At 39.5% G+C, this 21,725-nt stretch overlaps 1 protein-coding gene across 12 annotated transcripts in view; it reads right to left on the bottom strand.

The window, feature by feature from the left end:
* Positions 1-21,725, bottom strand: part of AFF2 (ALF transcription elongation factor 2) — a 491,337-nt gene that overhangs the window by 186,765 nt on the left and 282,847 nt on the right. The window contains exon 1 of one of the 12 annotated variants that reach the window (XM_016942638.4): positions 39-187. In XM_016942638.4, coding sequence (XP_016798127.2) covers positions 39-140 — 102 coding nt within the window. In that variant the 5' untranslated portion in view covers positions 141-187. 12 annotated transcript variants of the gene reach the window in all.

The raw sequence follows: 21,725 nt of genomic DNA, 5'->3' as shown, positions 1-21,725 counted from the left end.
AGGAGGTCTGATTTAAGTGCCAGGGAAAGGGTACCTACCGGGTTCACCGACACTGCCATGTCAGACAGAAGCTCCCAGCCGTTGAGGTCCCCACCGTAGTCCTCGCTCCATATGGGAGTGAGAGGCCAAGGATTCGACATGGCTGAGAAGTGATGGGGCCACCTGAGGCCACTTCAGTCACTGAGCCCCCTGCGGAGATGCACCAGGGTCACTCTGCACACTGGAAGAAAGCTGAGCTAAGGCTGGGGCTCGGCCCCAAATGCTATTCTCTTGCACTCTCTTTCTCTTTCTCTCTCACACACACCCACACGTCTTCGCAGTAATTCTGGAGGAGTTACTCGGACAGGTGTGAAAGACAGAGACTGAGAAAGAGAGCTAGTGGTGGCACTGGGATTAGAACTGCTGCCCGTTGAGTTGCCAAGCTGCTGCTTAATTCCCGAGGCACCTTCTCCTCTCTTTAAATCCACTCTTGAGTATTCAGATAGTCCACAAAGCGCAAGTTAGCCACTCAGAGCTGCAGCGTCCTTTCTCATTCCCCCTCTCCGCCCCCTCCTCCTGGAGCAGAAAGCAAGCTGCACGACACACAGGGGAGGCTGTGCTCTCACTCCTGGCCCCAGACGACCCTCTTGTGCTGGGCACGGACGTGGTCCTCTGAGGGCCAGGGAAGGGAGGTGCACATCAGGCAGGTGGTGAGTTTACTGAGAACCCTCACAAGTGCCTACCCTCTCTGCATCTGACAGTGCAGGCTGCCACCCCATGTAGCCACAGAGAGACCACACACAAATTATCTGCCTGGTGATAAATACATATCTTATGAAATAATCAGGGTACCTTTAAATCATCAAATATTCAATTAACTGCAGCAACAATAAATGAATTGCATAGGATGTTTTAATCATTCTGGAATTAATCAGTTTGGAGCATACTTCTTAGCGATTAGGGTAATACAAGATATGAAAAACACCCTGATAGTGGCATTGAGAGACATAAGCAGCAGCCATCACTAATAGAAAACATGGAGATTAACGTAAAACATTAATAGAATAATGATCAACACATGGTTAATCCAGAGGAGCTCAATGCATGCCTCTGAGTATATTATTACCAAGGGATTGTGAGAGAAGACAGGTCATTTTTTCCCATAAAATCATCCTGAGGGCGGTCCCACAAAGCTGGCAATCATAGTCCACTAGTCTAGGCATATTCCACCTTGACAAACACTTTCTCAAAGTAAAACTTAAAAATCAAAAGTTTAATTGCAAATTAAATAACTGGGCCCAGTTAACCAATATCCACAACAGACACTGATGGTGGCTTCCAAACTAATTCCGTTTGTACTTTCATTAACAAACTTCCCCATTTATCCCCATGATTGATTTATGGTACACAGAAGTCCCCTGACGCAGAATTACTAATAAAATAAAAACTCAGGTTATGATACTGTACTACCAAATGAGTTTTCAATCTTTTTAAAATTTGTAATTCCCATCGTTGGTAATTTGTAAAAACAGAGGACAGCAGCCTCTGAAGTTCTTATTTGCATGCATTATGAAATCCCCTATGTCTCTATCCAGGGAGTCCCAGTTTTCCAAAATGAATTTGGAAAACTACAAACTCAGTTCACATTAGGATCTGTCTGTCCCTTGCTTCCTGCCTCACCTTAACCGTCCCTATTCTAGTTTGTATTCATGAGTCTATGATTAAACGGGAACAGTTAATATTGCATAAGCTGTAGACAGAAGTCCTCGGGTAATATAACTTTAATCAAAACAAAAACGATTTCACAACAGTTACATGGTCCAGCTAACCAGCTCATCTTCCAATTTCATTTTAATACAGCAAAAATCCTGGGCATCCAAAGAGCTGGTGTTTACTTTAAAATACTGCTTCTGGCCAGTTTTTAAGTAAGTCTCCTGGTCAAAATACTTCATGTAAAACAAGGTAATATGCACCAAAAAAGTACAAAAAGAACAAAAAGTAGAGCATGAAGATCAAAATAATTTAACACATGTCTTTTTAAGCCAAATACAGGAAATGACCCTTTGTTTGGAATCATACATGAACATAAAACTAAAAGGTAACCATGAACTTTTATTTCTTTGAGCAAATGAATGAGATAATTTACTGTGTTTTCTGGGGGCTCTAAGGGGCAGTGGAAAGAGCCTGGTCTTTGAGGCTCCATAGAACTGGATTTCAATCCTATTTCTGAAGTTCAACTTGCTTTATGACCTTGGGCAAGCCACTCGAACTTGTTTGAGCCTCTGTATCCCTACCTATGTAAGAAAAAGTTTTAAAAATCCACTTCTAGGATTTTTGTGATGTTGAAATGAAGTGAGGTTTATAAAAGTACCTTAGCCTAGTAGGGGGTGCATGTTAAGTCTCCATCAGCACTTTGTATGCTAAGTTCTCTCAAAAGTCCTTAGAAGGGTGTCAGTACTCTGAGCCTTGGAACCACTGAGGAGATAGTTTGGTTGCCTTGTAAACTGGCTCCCATGACATCTTATGAATGTTGCTAATTACTGAATCCTATTCAGGGTCCCAGTGTGTAAAGAGTCTCAGGCTGCTTTTCCATCTGCTGGCTCTCATTAAAGGTGAAAAAGGAGGCTGGAGATGGGACTTAAGTGGATATGACAACAGAGATAAGGGAGAGTGGGGATGAGAAGGGTGGAGGAGGGGTGAGTGACATGCTTCATTATGAGGACGTCTCTTCAGTGATTACATTAGGTATGGGCAACGGTGGAATGCATATGCAGAAAGGCCCATCATCAGCTGAGAGTACCTAATGGCAGATGGAATTTCAAGTGAAGAGTACTTAATTCAGTGGGCTCTGAATAGCCATTAACTCACTGTTCATTTATTTGGTCTAATAACTAGTTTCGATAGAAAAGTGAGCTATAAAAGGAGATGGGGGGAATGAGGGTATATTACAGTCTTCGACAAAAACAAGGTAAACATCTAGAAATATTACTGTTAGAAATCAAGAACCTATCTGGAAGCACCTTGCTGCCTGGCTCACATTCCCTCAAGGATGCCCTGTCTCAAGTCCCCTGGGCTAGTCAGTGAGGCCATTCTGGTTACTGCTGCTGCAGCTACCCAGACTCATACCCCGGCTGAGTAGGGTCTTCCAGCCCAGTTCCACAGGGACAGATCTCCAACTTAGAGTCTCTAGGCTTCTTGCTATGATTCCATCATTCTGGGATCAGACTCAAGCTGTCTCCTACTTCTCTTTGCCAGCCTCCGTGACTCTGACCCCACTTGCTTGCCCTCTCTTGCCTATGCTCTTCCTGACCTTCTTTCTTCTTTTGGTGCCTGTCCTACAATCCTCAGATCTTCTGGCCCTGGTCTTTTCCTTCTGAAATTCCTAGGTAAGCAGCCAACTCCTCAGGGCCTACAGGATACCCACTTCTGTCCCAAAGTCCTAGTACTGCAACCAAAGACCATTTAGGATCAAAATCTAGATTCCACTTAATCCCTACTTAGTGTACTGCCATTAATGGTAATGACTGTCTTGTGTGCAGGTGCATAATAATCTCTCATAATAAAAGAGAAGACTGCAAAACTAGAGATGTACAAACTAGAGTGAACTAATACATTATCTAAATACATAAAAAAGATATATCAGGAGGCAAGTTCACCTTTGAATTCTGTCAATTAAAGAGTAAATGTTAGAGTTTTTAAAGTTGTAGTATGCTCTTGACCTCTTCAAAGATCATAGCACACTCTCATAATATAGAGAAAGTAAACAATTACAAAGCAGTGATCTCACTTTCAGGTAACAAATCTTATAAAGTAGCGAAAAAACCTGACAGGAAACAGTAGTTATGTGTCCAAGCTCCACCACTAATTAGCTGTGTAATTTGGGACAATTCACTTCACTCGCCAGCCTGCAGCCTAAACAGCCTATACAGTGAAGGCATGAGAATATATTCCGAGTACCCAGTGTTTTGTATTTCACATAACAGTACAAAAATAATGAGGGATATGTATAAGATTACTAACTTTTTCTTTTATCAATAAGGGCATTACAAAACAAAATCCACCATTGGCACTATTATTTTGTAAAAGAACATTATAACATCCAAAAGGTTAATAAGGCATAATCTCAGAATAAAGGCCAGTTTGTTCAAAATACAGAACAGTTAAATTTATGCTAACATCAAACATACTGGCACACACACACACATCATTATCTTACTTTTCCTATGTTGCCACAGAATAACAACACTTTCACTTTGGGCTGGTCACCGGGTTATGCGATCTTTCACACATCTTTTGGATTCTACGATTTTATTAACACTCTGCTTTATTCTTTCCTATTTTATGTATTTTGCTATATGTAGTAGTCCTTTTGCCAGGAGGCCACACTCCGCATAGCATAGCATATTATCTATGACATGTCATGTATTCCAAAGCCAAAAATGAATTCTTAAAGTGTGTATGGAAGCAAGCATGGGGTCACAATAGCCTAGAAGAAAAAGTGCTTCCAGGAAAAACTGGCCATTAAATAAGGATGAGGCTGCAGAATAGGCCATTGGCTTTAGCAATATCTAGGTCATTTGTATCCTCGATCATAGCTGTTTCAGCAGCATGGTGGGGATGTAAACCTGATTGTGTATTGAGGAGAGAGTGGAAGGGGCAGAGGTGGAGAGAGTGAATAAACAATTCCTACTGTGAAAGGAGGTGGAGAAATGAAATAATATAAAGTGGTGATGTGGAGTCAAGGTTTTTGTTTGGTTTTGTTTTTATAAGAGGGATGATATTAAGATATATTTATATACTTGATGCGTAGAACTCAGTGAAGAGGGAAAAAGTGTGGCAAAAGAGAAAGTGGATGATTGTAAAAGCAAAGTCCTTGATAAGGAGGGAGTCGATCAAGACACAACTGAAGAGGTTGGCCTGAAATAGGAACATGGACACTTCTGTACACTTCTTCCATTGTAACAGGAGGGAAGGCAGAGTGCCTAGGTACATAAGCAGCTGGGTTGGAGAAATTAAAGATGAGAAGATGAGATGGTACTTGTCTGATTGTATCTTATTTTTCTCTATGAAGTATGCGGCAAGATCATCAGCTGAGAGTGGGGTGTGGTTACTGGAAATTGGAAGAGAAAAGAAAGGTTGGAATAGTTGTCTTCGAAAACAGAAACATGGATCATAGACTTGCTAGGGAAGTATAATAGAAGGGATAAGGAGGCGGGGAGAAAGAAGGGAGTTGGAGGCCAAGTAGCTCTGATGATTTGGAAGAAGGTGACACTGCTCCTCACTGTTAGCTTCTGCTTTTTCCAACACTGATTAATTAACCATAGTTCACAGTTCTCCAAATACTCTAATCTAGAAGAGGCTTCATTCTGACTGCAATAAGCAGAAAGCGCAGGAGTAGGACTAATGACCAGGACTCCACCGTAGTGACTCCTGTAATATTATCCAGAAGGCCAGATGAAATTAAGCCCAGGGCCAAATTTAAGCCCCAAGGCTTGAGGATCTCCCCTGGGCCTAACTGAATGCTACTCTGTCTCTTTGGGAGCACAGAGAACTCGATTAACTCATATCCTCCTGAGAGAAATCATTCCTTTAGAACATTAGACAGAGTTTCTGAATTGTTTAAAGAAGAGCTATTTTTAATCATTGAAATATTTTGTATTCAAGCAAGCATTTTACACATTTAATATGTGATTGCTATCATGTAGTATTTTAAAATACGATTATCTTTTATGTGTCTTGGACTGACAAGTTCTTCAAATCATTTACAGTGTCTAAGATACAAGGACTTCCTCATGGGAAAAAAAAAGTGGGAGTTCAGTTTTTTCTGGTAATTTCTGAAGGCATTGCCACAGGTATATTATGGGGTCTTAAATTAAGTTCCATAACCCCGTTTAAAAAAGAAGCTTTTAAATATGTACCTTTGGCTCTTATTTTTTGAAAATCTTTTAGAAAAAAAAGGACTTACCTTGACATTCACAATCCCTCGCCCTAAAGAAACTACAATGGTCTTCTTACAAATAAATAACTAATGATTTAAACGTCTTTTTGAAAACCAAAAACTCAGATATCAGTTTTTCCTTTAACTAAATTCCTCTTAAAGCAATGTAAATGGAATAGACTTTATAAATCATACCCACAGATGCCCTCAATAAAACAGTGACAACAGAATACACTTGATAGAAAGTGGCTCTACTTTTGTACTAACCTCTAACGAACTTGGCGCCTTATTGACTCTCTATACTCCGCACTTAGGATTGTCTTAATTGCCAGTGGATGACACTGAAATTCCACAGAAACAGAGTTACAATTGCTCTTCTTTGACAGTGATGATCCTAAAGAACAAGCCATGTGCATGGGAACTGAATCCTCGCCAGCTCCCCTATTATTTATGACTCTAATTAAAACACTTTTATCTATTAATGCCAAGTGACACAGCTAAATATATTCAGGGAAGTTCACATTTTTTCTGTACTTCTGAAATCTCTTAGATCTGCGCCCACTTACATGTGGTTTAACTGCTCACTAAAATGAAACGATAGCTAAGAATAACTCACTTTCATTAGATTTATAAATCTCATTAATTAAATCTACATCTCCAATGGTGTAGAGACCAAACTCAAATGCAAGATCTAATTAAAGAGAAGTAAAAAAAAAATGTTAAGAAACAACACTGAGATTGAAACACAGAAGTAACTGTTTAGCCTCAAATTAATGAGGCGCTATGCTAAGCAAGCATGTCCATTAATCCCTAATGAGGATTTTAAACACATTAAAACTTTCTAATACAAAATGTTTGCCTTCCTTTTATCCAATAACAAATAAGCCAATAATTTTCTGGCTCTAAATGACACTATTAACTGTCACGGCATGTTTTATTTGACAAACCCTCCATTCAAATACTGTAAAACCAATTAATTTGCCTGCTGTGAAATGTGTTTCTTGATAGCTTTTATGTGATTTTCTTTTCTTCTCAAAGAAATGTAAATAGGAGGTCAATGTAGGTGCCTGATTTTGCTTTAAAAATATGCCACAGTAGGTATAGGTTGTCTACTCGGTTTGCATTTCAAATGAATTGAAAGACAACCTCCATTTTCAGGTCATCAATCTCAGATTGGTCTCCTGATAAGTAAACTGTGTCAGAGTAATAGTTTGATTACCATGATGATGGTCTTATATTTGAGAAGGGAGTGTTGGCAAAATTACCATTTTGTTTGATTATAAATAATGATTTGCAACCGTGGCCCTTATCTTTCCTGCTTTGTTAAGTGACCTGGCTTTGTTACCTGTGTCTGACTATATCCAGCCTCTTCCAAAATGCACCTGCATGTGTGTCCAGGAAATCACTCAATAAAATTGCAGCTTATTCCTGATGCTTTTTATTTGGAAACATCACAATTTGTTACACTTCTTGTTGGCAAGAAAATCAATAGAACAAACACAAGAAGTTTGTTTCTTAAACTTCCCCTGGGCCTTACTTAGTATCTTCTGTTAGCTGGAGAGATGGCCCCAAGGTCCTGTCTGTCCACCATTTATGAGACACTGAAATTCTTGGCTCATGGAAGGGCATGGCACTTTTCCAGAAAATCACTCTGCAAAAACTGACCCCTGAAATAGACATAGTGTGTGTCATAAAGGGTCTGTGACATTAAATGTGGGCCAGCTCTGTGGAGCATCTCAAGCCCATTGAATTTTATGCTGAAGATCAAAGAAGGAGTGATACATGGTGTACCATGGTTTATGAAGCCTAACGGTCTATGCCAATTAACGTGGACAGCATATACCCAGCATCAGTGATCCTAACTTTTCTCGCATCCACAAGAAAACAAGGTATTGATTATTTCTGAGTTGTGGAAGTATGTAGGATAAACAGATACCTGGCAGGCATTTATAATTTCAGGTACAAGCACAACACATTACTGATAAAATAAACTCTTAATGAACTAACCAGACCTACTCTTGACCAGAATTAATGTGTTGCAGTACTTCTAAATTTGGCGTTTGGAAAATCTGTTCATGTAGAGGAAATAATCCCAAATGACAAATATGCATTGCACCCTCAGTATGCACAGTGCACTAAGCTAAGCATTAGGTAAAATGCAGTACATGATAAACAATGGCTGTCCACAGGGAGTGCTATGGCTTGAATGTTTGTCCTTTCAAAACGTCATGTTGAAATTTAATTGCCACTGTAACAGTATTCAGAGGTGGGGCCCTTAGGGTTGATTAGGCTATGGGGGCTCTGCCCTCATGAATAAATTAATGTCATTATCATGGGAGTGGGTTCCTGATAAAATGACAAGTTTGGCACTCTTTTGTTTCTGCTTCTCTCTCTGTCTCTCTCACTCTCTCTCTCTCTCCCCAACCTCCAACTTCTTCCATGTGATGCCTTCTACCATGTTATAATGCAGAAAGAAGGCCTGTGCCAGATGCTGACATCTTGATATTGGACTTCTCAATTTCTAAAACTGTGAGCCAATAAATTTCTGTTCATTATAAATTACCCAGTCTCAGGTATTCTGTTATAGAAGCACAAGACAGACTAAGACAGGGAGGGTATACTATAGACGAGTAGACAAGACCCGCATATCTAAAGTGAGGAATTACAGTGCATGTTAGCACTGTTAGATATCTTTTTTTGATCCCTAAATGAGGCACATTGGCAGAAAAAAAATTTTCTTTCAGTGGGTACCAAAGTCAGCTTGCATGACGTGATTTACATGGCCAAATATGGGAATTTCTAGAATACCAATTTATGGGGAGAATGAATTGAAATCAGGGCTATCCTGGAAATCCAGTTTATGTGGTGATCATATTTTAAAAAGCCAGATGCATGGCTCTGACAATAACTTTAATAGAAAGTCACGAAAGGAAAAACTGTCCATGGATCTGGTGGTCAAGCAAGGAAGTAAGACAGGACCTTAACTTTGAATAAGAGAAAAAATTCAGATAGAGAGTGACTTTGGCATTTGGAAAAGACAGAAAGTAGTTTCCTGAAAGTACCTTATTTTTGGCATAGTGAAATGTAATTGGCTAAGAACAGAAAATGTGGTAGATTAATCTGAACAGAGTTCCTCTGAGTATGGTGGACATCTATATGTAACACTTTGTCCCTGCCCTCAGGATTCCTTTAGCACTTCATGAGATACTGTTTAATATACTTGAACTGATTGTCTTGAAGAAACTCTATTGGTTCAGTGACAAACTGTATGACTTTGGGCAAGTCACAGTTTTCCCAGATGTAAAACAAGCGGGTTGGCTTAGAATCCAGTCTTTAAGGTGACTCGTGTCTGTTAAGTCTGTCAATCTGTGGCCCAAAAGCAGATTAATTTGAAAGATTCAACTTGTGTTAATCTCTAGCTAGTAGAAGTCTCTAATCTAAAATTAAAAGCTACACATTTCACAGGTACAGAGCCTGCATGATCTACAGAAGTAAAAATGTTAAGCCATTCCTGCAAGTATTTTCATAACGAAAACAGATGACAGGCAACGTGCTTTAGAGCTAAAGTGGAAGCATTAAAATGTAGATAGTTCAAGTTTTAATACCAAACATACTACAATGACAATTAGATGTCATTTTCAAAAATAACGTGTTGGCCCCAAGGCCAAAGTATCTCAACTATGTGAGAGCTTCATGTTAAGTATGAGGTTATTGCTAAATGGTAGTGAAAATATAATCGATACTTTGCTAAGTCAATAAACTTCAAGCCAAAACATGTAGAAATGGCTCTGTTTGAAAAGATTATTTTGAAAGAAAAAAACATAATTGTTCCTAAGTCTTCCATTTTAATCAAGATTTGGCAATACACTGAGACCATCAGACATCAAGCGTTCTTGCGACCTTTTCAACTGTCAGGCCAGACAGATTTTTATCTTATGTGAACCAACCCACAGCCTCAAAGGTGCAGTGTCAGAGCATGAATCCATTTCGCTAGACAGTCATTGAAATTATAATTCAAAGTTCAACTTACTTTCGCATTGTCTAATGCAATACTTTGGGCAGCCCAGGGCAGAAAGTCGAAGCCCGGTTTCCAATGGAGATTACTTCTAGTGGTTTCTAACTGTTGGCAGCCAGAATTTCTTCTTGTCAAATAGATCAGCAGATGCAGGGTTTCATTAATTTACTTTCAATGACTGCTGCTAACTCTTAGGAAGCTTTTCTTTACCTAAGGATGTTGACCTGCTGTAGGACCCCATCAGAAACAGACAGGAAGAGACACTGATATATTAGGAGATTGGGAAATTTCCCTCCAGTGGCCTTCACAGACTCCACAACTTCCATTTATTCTCACTCATGCCATCAGCACAAAAAAAAAAAAAAACAACAACAAGATTTGTGGTGAAGACATATAGCTGGAATCTATAAAAGCTCCCAACTCAAGATAAATAAACTCACCAACATATACTACACTATGACGTGTTATTTGAAGATCTTAGAATCAGCTTTAAGGTCTTTCTTCATGAAAATGCATTATCATGAAGAAGAGGGACCTTCTAAACCTAAAATAATATACCAATTTAAATAATGCAATTAGTAATACTTAGTGTGCATTTAATTGGTTACCTGAAAAGCTCTAGGCTGAGGGTATTTGGTAAATAAAAATTTATTATGATCACACTAATCTTGAAATTATCTAGTCTGACACTTAGGTGTGTGTGTGTGTATATATATATATATATATATATATATATATATATTGTTTTTTTTTTTTTTTGAGACAGTCTCACTCTGTCGCCCAGGTTGGAGTGCAATGGCGGGATCTCGGCTCACTGCAACCTCCACCACCTGGGTTCAAGCGGTTCTCCTGCCTCAACCTCCCGAGTAGCTGGGACTACAGGCGCATGTCACCACACCTGGCTAATTTTTTTGTATTATTAGTAGAGTCGGGGTTTCACCGTGTTAGCCAGCATGGTCTTGATCTCCTGACCTCATGATCTGCCAGCCTTAGCCTCCCAAAGTGCTGGGATTACAAGCATGATCTACTGCGCATGGCCAGGTATATTTTTTATAAATATGCTTTATTAATTTCTAAATGTTTTACCCTTCATTTTGCAATCTATGCTGAAAAGGAAAGCATTATACCTTATCAGGATGCTACAAAGTTTCAGGGCAGCATCTAACATCTACTCTGTAATGATAAGCTTTACAATTAGCATTTTCAAGATCCTCAGTTTCAGTTCTTTATAAATGATAATCTAACCCCATGAGAGACATCTCCTAAATCCTTAAAGTGAAGATATTTACCCCTTAATTCAAAACTTTAAGAACAGAACCCTGGTGGCATATGAAAACAAAGGGGAATGAGGGAATTTATATATGAGGATGATATAAAGAATATCTTCAATTACTGCTACTAAGACCATCGCTAATAGAAATCATTCCTTGGAAATTTAGAGTCCTTGCCAGGTTACAAAGTCCTTTCACATCCTCTCCATCTGTTATCCCCCTCCCAGTATCATTTGTTGCTTACAACAATCTTCTGAAGTAGGCAAATAAGATAAAATGAGTTTCATTTTTTAAGATGAAAAAGAAGTGAGGCTTCAAAAGGTTGCAGGATTTGTCTGAAGTTTTATGGCTAGTCAGAGGTGGTGGAGACTAGCCCCTGGGTTTTTGGCTAAACAATCCAGTGTTTCTTCCACTATTTCATGCTGCTGTTGTTTAACATAGATTTATCCATGTAGTTCCCACTAGAGCCATAGCAATCCAGGAGTCAATTTGATAAACTGCCATGAACCCCCCACCCCTGCCTCTGCAAGATGAAAGATTATTTATCCCTGTTATATGGTAAATAATGTTATTACAAATTCCAAGCTGACCATCAACATCAAAGGCAAAATACTGATAGTCTAAAAAGGAACCTGCAAAATGGCATGTTGAAAACTTGAAAGTGAAGAAGATCTTGAGAGAATGTTGCCTCTACAATGACTCAGACAGTCTGTACCTTGGAAAGCACCTGCTGTTATCACAAACAGACCAAGTCTTTCCTCCATCCAGGACTTCAGAGTTGCTAAGCACTAAGGACTCAGGTTTAACAATGAGTTCAGCACCTTGATGCTGTACTCCTTGACTCCTCCTTTAGCTTTTGTTTCTTGATCATTTTTCACCCAACTGAAGGGAATTCCTATGGGTTCACTGGTAATTCAGATGTGCCCTCAAAATTGTCCTCCCCCCAACATCCACAGTCAATATTGATTTTAGGAGTCATAAATTTGTGATGAAATGAGCTTACTGGAGCCATGACAAGGCTGGAATGAAGGCAGACACTTGCTTATTCAACATGGGATACCATCTCCCTTTCATTGCTCCTTTCAAGAAATAGAGAAACAGTGAAATGGAGTTGGCAGGGGCAACCCTTCCATCTTTAGAAATTCTGGTTACTTACAGTAAGATAGGGACTTTGAAAAAGGGCTGCCTCTGGCAGACAGTTACTACAGGTGCAGCAGAGGCCGAAAGCTTTAAAACTGACTGAGATCTACTAAATCTGTTGGAAGACAGGGAGGGGAAGGACAGGTAATACATGAAATAAATCTGATAATAAATGTGCCATCATTCACATGCAAAGCTAATGCTGCTTGTTCATTCTCAATGGAATACTTTTGAGTTGCCTGTCCAGAAATGAGTGGATACGCTCATCTCCTATACAGGCTCCTGACAGAGAAAAGGCCCCGGGGATTATATACTCCAGCGTTCTACCTTCTGTCCCATTTTAAAGATGAAGACAAATACAGTGCACAGAGGTGAAATGATTTGCCCAAGGTCACATAACCATGTGAATGGAAGGTATGGGATTAACCTTAAACCATCTGATCAATCCAAGTCCTGTCATCATATCATACAAGTACTGCTGACATGACTCTCATGACAGGGGATTTGTTACTTCATGATTCCATTTGGTTCCACTGAATTGATTACGATTTAATTCAGCAACTCAAGAAGCTCTAATCGAGCTTCTTCTATTGGAAGTCCTACAAAGTCTCTTCTGTATTCTCTTGGGAAGCAGCAGGGGTGGAGGAGAGGAGAGGAGTTGTGCCCCACCTTACTTCTGAAAACAGTATCTTCTGAAAACATAGTATCTCTTCAAAAAATTCTAAATACTGTGATGATGGGGTAATTGTTAAAGCTGTGACAAAAAGATGTCCAAAAAAGCAGTGTGAAAGCAAGAACAGAAGTTACATAAAAGGGAGGCAAAGTCTGTGGGCACCTTTTTGATGCACTTGCTCTCCAGTTACCCAGCAGTGTAGGCCCTGCCCTCCCCCACCCACGCTGCCAAAGACTGGACCATCCAGAAGTCAGAATACAGCTTTGCCTAGTTCCAGGTATGTTATGTTAGGCAAAGGGCTGCAGCTCCTCCTTAGAATCTTTAGCTGTAGAGGTGAGGTTAGCTAGTGTGTAGGAGGTCATAGCCATGTTCAAAACAAGGAGATGAGAAAATATAATGCTAGCAATTTGGAAGTACTGAGAAGAGAAAGTTGGATGAATAAACCTATTTTGTAAGTTATGATTTAAGTGCAGAAAATAATAGTACTTATTAATTTCTGGGGAGATATACATTAGAGCAGCTGCAAATGCCCCACTCCTGTAAAGGACCCAGGCATGCCTCCTTCCTAAGGTTGTCTGTGAGCTGTGTTTCTGAAAGTGTAGGAAATTTCCTGTCTTCTTTCTTTCTTTTTTTGTCTAGTTTCATTCATGTAACCCTAATATTCAACCTTTAAATGGAAAGGCCGCATCAAAGAGAAAATGATCGCTTTCAATGGGGTTCCCTAATTAGGCATTGTGGTACATGCCATCAGCCAAATCATAGCCTAACAGTAACCTTCAGGCTTAGTCCATCCTAGAGAAAACACTTTTTCACAAATGCCTCCAGGGCACACAGAATTCTATATAAAGACCCTCTTAGCACTGCCATTTTACATAATTATTTTCCCAACTGAATGCTTAATAGTATACTGAGTTAAAGGTAAGGTACAAAAATGAAAATAACTTGTGTCAGCAAGGCCCTTTGTTATCACTTTTGTGTTAAAACAGTCATAAGAATGGTTATATCTTATTTTTATTTTTATTTTTTGGAGACGGAGTCTCGCTCTTATCGCCCAGGCTGGAGTGCAGTGGCACGCTCTCGGCTCACTGCAATCTCCGCCTCCTGAGTTCAAGCAATTCTCCTGCCTCAGCCTCCTGAATAGCTGGGATTACAGGCATGTGCCACCATGCCCGGCTAATTTTTGTATATAAATGGTTATTTTTATAGGACATGCTTTTTGAGCATTTAGGTGTACCAGGCCTATCCTTTATCTTGCTTATTCTACATGACAACTCTAAGCTACAGGCATTATTGTCGCCATGGTGTAGATGATGAAAGTGAGGTTCATAGAGGCTCAGTAATTTTCCCAAGGTTCCACAGTTGATATGTGATAAAGCCAAGAAACAAAACCATGTCTGTAAGACTTCAAACCCATGTTCTTAATCACTGTACAAAAAAACTGGTTCCCAACTATATTATCAAATAGGAATTTATATTTATATGTATATATAAATCTAGTAGCCACTACTGAAATATAAGATGTTTCATTATTTTTATTTTGCAAAATTCCTTTGTTGTACCAATATAATACAATGGAATGATCATGAAAATGTAAGTTGCAGTTCGATGAGCCCAATTTGTCCATTGCTCCGATGAGCATAAAGTTATATACACCCAGCTCAGTAACATAAGCAAGATAAGATTATTATTTCCTTGCATTCATAACCACTATGGCCAATACAATCACTTCAAATTAATCATACAAAAAATACAATGTGGAGCTCAATTGGCTATTTTATAAAATCTCAAAAAGCAACTGATTAAAACAGCCATAAGAGGACTTCGTGCTATTTTTTGCATAACAGATTAAATCAAACGAGAAGCTAAGATTATCTTGAGGCTGTTGAATAAAGACAAGTAATTCAAGAGCGGAAGTTTTAAAACAATTAATTGACCTGCTATGGATTTCTGAATTTGCAACTGATATGGTTTGGCTGTGTGCCCACCCACATTTCTTCTTGAATTGTAGCTCCCATAATTCCCACATGTCATGGGAGGGACCTGGTGGGAGTTAATTTAATCATGGGGGACAGGTCTTTTCTGTGCTGTTCCCATGACAGTGAATAAGTCTCATGAGATCTGATGGTTTTATAATGGGGAGTTCCCCTGCACATGCTCTTGCCTGCCACCATGTTAGATGTGACTTTGCTCCTCATTCACCTTCCATCATGATTGTGAGGCCTCTCCAGCCATGTGGTGCTGTGAGTCAATTAAACCTCTTTCCTTTATAAATTACCCAGTTTGGGGTATGTCTTTATTAGCAGCATGAGAACAGACTAATATAGCAACTTTAGTGTTTCTCTCTGCGTATGTGAAAGTCTATGTGAGAGTATACATAGAATAATATGTATTGACCTGCAATTGACAATTTAATGGTAAAATGGGTCCTCCTTATGGGAATTTTAAAGCTTAATTTTTCAAAAGCTGCATTTCTCACGAGTTCTGTCTAATGGACTAACTACTGGTTGGTTGGTTCCATTTAGCTCTAATGAGAGAAAACCTGCTCTTTCCAGTATTATCTCCCAAAGCTTTCAAAGTGCATAGACCTTGCAATTTGGTCTCCTTTAAAATGCTCCCTCAATCTTTTTATTTTTATTTTAAGTTCTGGGGTACATGTTCAGGATGTGCAGGTTTGTTACATAGGTAAACATGTGCCATGGTGATTTTTTGCACCTATCAACCCACCACCTAGGTATTAAACTCAGCATGCATTAGCTATTTTTCCTAATGGTCTCCCTCCCCCAACCCCACCCCCAACAGGCCCCAGTGAGTGCTGTTCCCCTCCCTGTGTCCATATGTTCTCATTGTTCAGCTCCCATTTATAAGTAAGAACATGCAGTGTTTGGTTTTCTGTTCCTGTGTTACTTTGCAGAGGATAATGGCTTCCAACTCCATCCATGTCCCTGCAAAGGACATTATCTCATTTCTTTTTATGGCTACATAGTATTCCATGGTGTATACATACCACACTTTCTTTATCCAGTCTATCATTGATGGGCATTTGGGTTGATTCCATGTCTTTGCTATTGTGAATAGTGCTGCAATGAACATACATGTACATGTATCTTTGTAATAGAATGATTTATATTCATTTGGTTATATACCCAGTAATGGAATTGCTGGGTCAAATGGTATTTCTTGTTCTAGATCTTTGAGGAATCACCACACTGTCTTCTACAATGGTTGAAAAAATACACATTCCCACCAACAGTATTAAACAGTATTAAAGCGTTCTAATTTCTCCACAACCTGACCAGCAACTGTTATTTCTTGACTTTTTAATAATTGCCGTTCTGACCAGCAAGGCCGAGCTAACCATTTGACAACCAGTACCACTGTTTGGGCAATTCAACATATCAATGGACTTATTCTTACAGCTCTCTGTTTTCAGAGTGCTAAGTTGGACAATAAGTAAATCTCATAATGGGCCATTTTTTAAATGGGAGGTTCACTGTGAAAGAAGAGGGGTGACCCATAATAAAGAGCCCAGCAGCTGAGGTCAGAATATCCTGGTTATACTTCCCCCTCTTTAGATCTCTGTCAGGTTCTTCACCTATGAATTGAAAAGGCTGGAAAAGCAGGTATTCCAGGTTTTGCACCCCTCCCAGATGTGTAAGACTGTAAATTGAGATAAAATGTATTGATTATACCGATTAAGAATGCCAAGAGAAAGTCATTTTATAATACTCTACAATTGATGATTCCTTTCAGGGGAACATGGTATTCCTTCATTAAGAACACTTGGTAAATGTTGGCCTGTCAGGCATTCTCCATTCTGTCAAGGCAACCTTTGACAGCCTCAAAATATATCACAGGGACCATACCTCTCTATTTATTCTGGCAGTCAGGGTCCACTTTTTAAATCAAGTTTCATTTACCTAGTTGTGTGCCTTTGGTGAATCACCTATGGTCTCTGGGCTAAAGTCTCCTCACTATGAAATGAAGGGTCCTGATTCCCTCTCTAGTGTATTTGGTCTATTCTGGCTTCTATGTTATATGAGTTTACAAGTGTGATTCATAAGATCTCAGAGAGTTTTTCAGTGAAATCATTATCTTTGGTAATAGGCAGTATTTCTGTCCAAATTCAGGGGACATAGATTTTGTTGGAATCGTGGTATAATCAGCTAATGGGAAAACAAACTCAATCCTGTCATCCTTTTACTGCATCAAATTCTCATAATTTCCTTGGGTCTAGATAAGAATTGCAGGACTAGATGCTTAATTAGCTGAGATAAGGCATGGGCACATATTTTATAAAATTGACAGACTATATCTCTATGGAGGAAACATGTTCTTTGGATGCAATTTAAAGCAATTTGAAACCAAATAATAATCACTTTGAAAGAAGACAGAAAATAATATTCTTCAGCAATTCTGGTGAGAAATACACTATCACAGTTAATAGATCCGTAAATAAATTAATGCCATCCAGGAGTGTCATTTCTTTCTTTAGAACATGTTCAAGTGAGTGTCGGTAACTTGGTTCAGCCTCTTTTGAAAATATGCAGTGAGTTGTATACATGGGCACAATAATCTGGACAAACATAACCACCCAAGGCTTGCAACTGATGCTCATAAATTGTTTTCATGCATTAAAAAACCAGAGTAAACATAACAGCTTAAAACCTGAAACTGATTTAAATCTGTTTTTGAAAACCCAACCAAGTAATAAGCAAGCTGTTTTCCCTGAGAGACCCTCCACACGCTACCATCACAGCACTAGCCCTCAGACTGCAGGAACTGATGGGAGTTACTGAGAGCAGTGCAGCAGCTGAAACAAAGAGGGCCTCATTACCATGCGAAGCACAACATCCTTCAGATGTGATGAGAAACGTGACTGCATGATAAACTGGTCCTGGGGAAATTTCAAAATATGACCACCCAAGCATAAAGAAGAGGGTGGTGAGAACAGAGGCAGGACAGTGGGAAGGTGCACAGACTTGGCACACATAATGTTGGCTTAGGCCCCAATATAAATAGCGATGGACCCTCTGACCTGCAATAATGCAAATTTTATATTAATGGGGGCCCACCCAGACATATGTTCTTGATACGTGGCTCTATGTAACTGCTGAAAAGAGAAAACTTAATGTAAGTACAGTGTTCTTGCTTCATTTTTATTGCATTAAGTTGTTTAGTATGCATTTTTACTCACAATTCTATACTGCTTTATAGAATTAGTATGAAACCAATTGCAGCCAGTGGATAATTCTGAATGAAAATAAACAGTCTCTATAGCTCCCTCTCTCCTCCAAATGATTTTTCCATGATGCCTAACCCAGTTAGGATGTGCGGCCAAATGCATGGAAGCTGAGCTTAGTAGGGAGATATAGATCAACTTTTAGATAACATGAATGACAATGTAGCCATCCACTGAGAAGGTCCACATTAGGACCTGGAAGCTGAAAATGAAAAAAGTGCTCTGAACTAAAATATGAACCTTCTTCCACAAAATGTGCTACTGTATCTTTTACAATTCTGGAAGGGCAAGATACTGAGAAAGAGAGTTTGCAAATTCCTATGCTCAGATCAATATAACTCCCTTGCTCTAGAGTCTTTTTATTGATGACAATCTCTTTCATTGTAGTGATTACAGATTCAACATCTTTTAATCACCTTCAACATGACAAATATACGTATCTATATCTCTGTGATTTACTGCAACTGACACAGTGTGAAAAAATCAGTGATTATGAGGTTGGCTGTTTGGTGTTACTGATTTTCCCATCTATGTCAACCAAGTAGCAAATAATGCACATTAAGCCACTGTTGCAATGTTGAGACGAGCAGGCAAAAGGAAATTGGATTTGATTTTGACACTCTTGTGTTACTGAACTGAAACTATAATGAAGAACAATGTCAATGTGAACTTTGAATTCTCCTCGTTTCTGGACAAGTGCCTATTTTCTGTTTCCTAACTACTGGACATCATGGCCTTAGATATAGTGTTGTCATTGGGAATATTTTCTTACAAATTACATACATTTCTGAAGTTTAATAGACAAATTTTAATTTGAAGTGATAAACTGGATTTTCCAATTCACAAATTAAATATCACACCTAAAAAGGCAACTTGGACTGTCCAAATAAACGTATGTATACACACACATACACACACACACACACACAGCCACAATGTTGATTGTTCCTCACAAAATTGGTTCAGAAAGTTGGCTGGCTGCTCACACCATTCCAAACCAGGGCATTAATTTCTTTCCATTACACACGGACTAGGTAAAAAACCATGAAAGGAAATGAAAAAGAGGCCAACTTAAGAAAGATGTTAAAAACTTAATTCTGGCTAACAGTTGTGACTAGATATGTAGGTTTCAATCACTCCTACAGACATTATTTGTTCGTTAGTTTACTCAGCAAAAATTTGAGTAATAACTAACTTTATTGAGCATCTAATATGTGCGGGTACTTTGCATGTATATAATCATTAGTGCTTATTACTCCCATTAAGGTAGGAATGAGGAGCCTCACATTTAGATAGAGAATTAGACTCAGACTGGCTAACTGGTCCGTGGGTGGGGAGAAAAGAGATTAGAACCCAGGCCTGTCAACTTCTACCACATCAGGCCCATTGCTTCTTCAAATATAGTCCAGGCACTGTACTGGACATCATTGTAGGAGTTTCAAACACAAATAAAATGCAGACTATATTGTTGATGGTGATTGTTTGGGTTCAGTTGAGTTCCCCCAAAGTTCATGTTGAATTCCTAACCCCCAGTACCTCACAGTGTGACCTTCTTTAGTTATAGGGCCTTTACTGAGGTAATAAAGTTAAAATGATTTCACTAGGCTGGGACCTAATCCAATATAACTGGTGGCCTTATAAAATGTAGAAATGTATACAAAGATACGCATAGAGGGAAGGGGATATGCGGACACAAGAATGGATAAGATGGCGATCTACAAGCCAATGAGAGATCTGGATCTGATTTTCTCTCACAGTCCTCCGAAGATACTAACACTGCCAAAAGCTTGACCTTGGAATTCTAGCCTCCAGGCTGTGAGGCAATGAAGTTCTGTTGTTTAAGCCACCCAAGTTGTGGTACTTTGTTATGGCAGCCCTAGCAAATTAATTCAGTCATATAGCCTAGTTAGTGGGTGAAGACAAATACATGAATGCCTGTACTACAAGGCAGACTATAGAAAATGACAAGAGGAAGGCATGAACAATACTCAATGGCAGGAGGGCAGAGTTAATGACTGGCCAGGGTGGGGTGGGGAGGCAACAGCAGTGCAGGGTTAATTTCACATATTTATTGAGTAAAAGGACAACAGTAGAAATAATTACAGCAATAACAATAATGACAGTAATGATACAGTCACATTTACTAAATACTTAATATGGGCTAGGCATGGTGCTAAGTGCCCTACAAAGATTATCTCATTTAACATTCACAACGATCCTGTGATGTGAGTTCTACATTATCCCTATGTTACACTGGGCACCTTGCTGGGACAGAGACCTGGGTACGAAGTGAGTCAATTCTGTTCCTTGTCCAACAGTGATGCAGAGTGAATTGCTTCTGCCTGTATGAGGCCAATTTGCGTGGATTCCCTTACTCGTAACTTCAGTGCTCCCTCAAAATATTCTCCTTTTTTAGTCACAGACTGATTTGTCTTAAGTGTGGCTTATTTTCCTTTTGGCATTGAGCTTCCAAGCCAGTGCTAATTAATTTTTTACAGCTGACCTGCCTTCCTTATAGCAGGGAGGGTATTCTTATGAGAGAGCCAGTTCCCCAGAGCTAGGCTTACAGAGCACAAAGTCAAAACAATAAGTACATGTTGATGGCTGCTAGAAGTCAGTCTTAAAATTTGGGGAACATATCTATAGCATACCTTCCACAGCATGAGATATGCAACCAGCCCCTGACCCACAGACACAGAAGAGCTACTTCACCAGTTTTCAGACATGTCTTGTAGCCAGGAAGGCTGTTACTAATGCTGTGCACCAAGCCACAAAATGAGGCCGACCTGGGTGAAGAAATGAGGAAATAGGTAAAGTATAAATGTGGCAGCAGTCCCTATTCTGGTCCCATTGACATAAGCCATAAGAATGTCCCAGAAATCACCTAAATTTCACCTCCCAGGCTGCATCTCTTACCCTGAAAATGGCATAAATATCCTGATACTGGGTACAGATAAACTTGATTCCTGAAACCATATGGATGACAGAGAAAGATAGTAATAAAATCCAGGACTAAAAGCTAATCTCATCAGGCAAGGGAACTATCAGCAAAAAGATGAGTAGAGCGAGCCCTACAAACTAGTTTCTGTGTGACTCTGTGTATATGTGCATGCGCATGCGTACACACATACTCACACAAGCTCAGGAGCCCGGTGCCCCAAGCCTCTCACTGCCTTGGGGGAAGGGGGGGAACAAGAGAAGCGAAAGCAAAAACAGCTGAATTCAGTCAAAGACCTGATTGTTTCCCAAATGTATATGCGGCTCCCAAGTGAAAGCCTTGCCAGATGGACCCCCACTGATGGCCTATGGCTTTGTTTGTGTCACCCACTTATGTCTGTCTCCGAGAGGGGCAGCCCGTGCATGGAGACAGTGAGCCGTTTGGGAGCCGCTTCTGCATGTGTAATTAGTCACGGTGCACCTGTACCTAACTGCATTAACAATTAACACAATTACATACACAATTGTGGAAT

Source organism: Pan troglodytes, chromosome X (assembly GCF_028858775.2).
Source record: "Pan troglodytes isolate AG18354 chromosome X, NHGRI_mPanTro3-v2.0_pri, whole genome shotgun sequence".
Classification (NCBI taxonomy): domain Eukaryota; kingdom Metazoa; phylum Chordata; class Mammalia; order Primates; family Hominidae; genus Pan; species Pan troglodytes.
The sequence above is the reverse complement of the archived record's forward strand: the minus strand, read 5'-3'. Positions and strand labels throughout refer to the sequence as shown.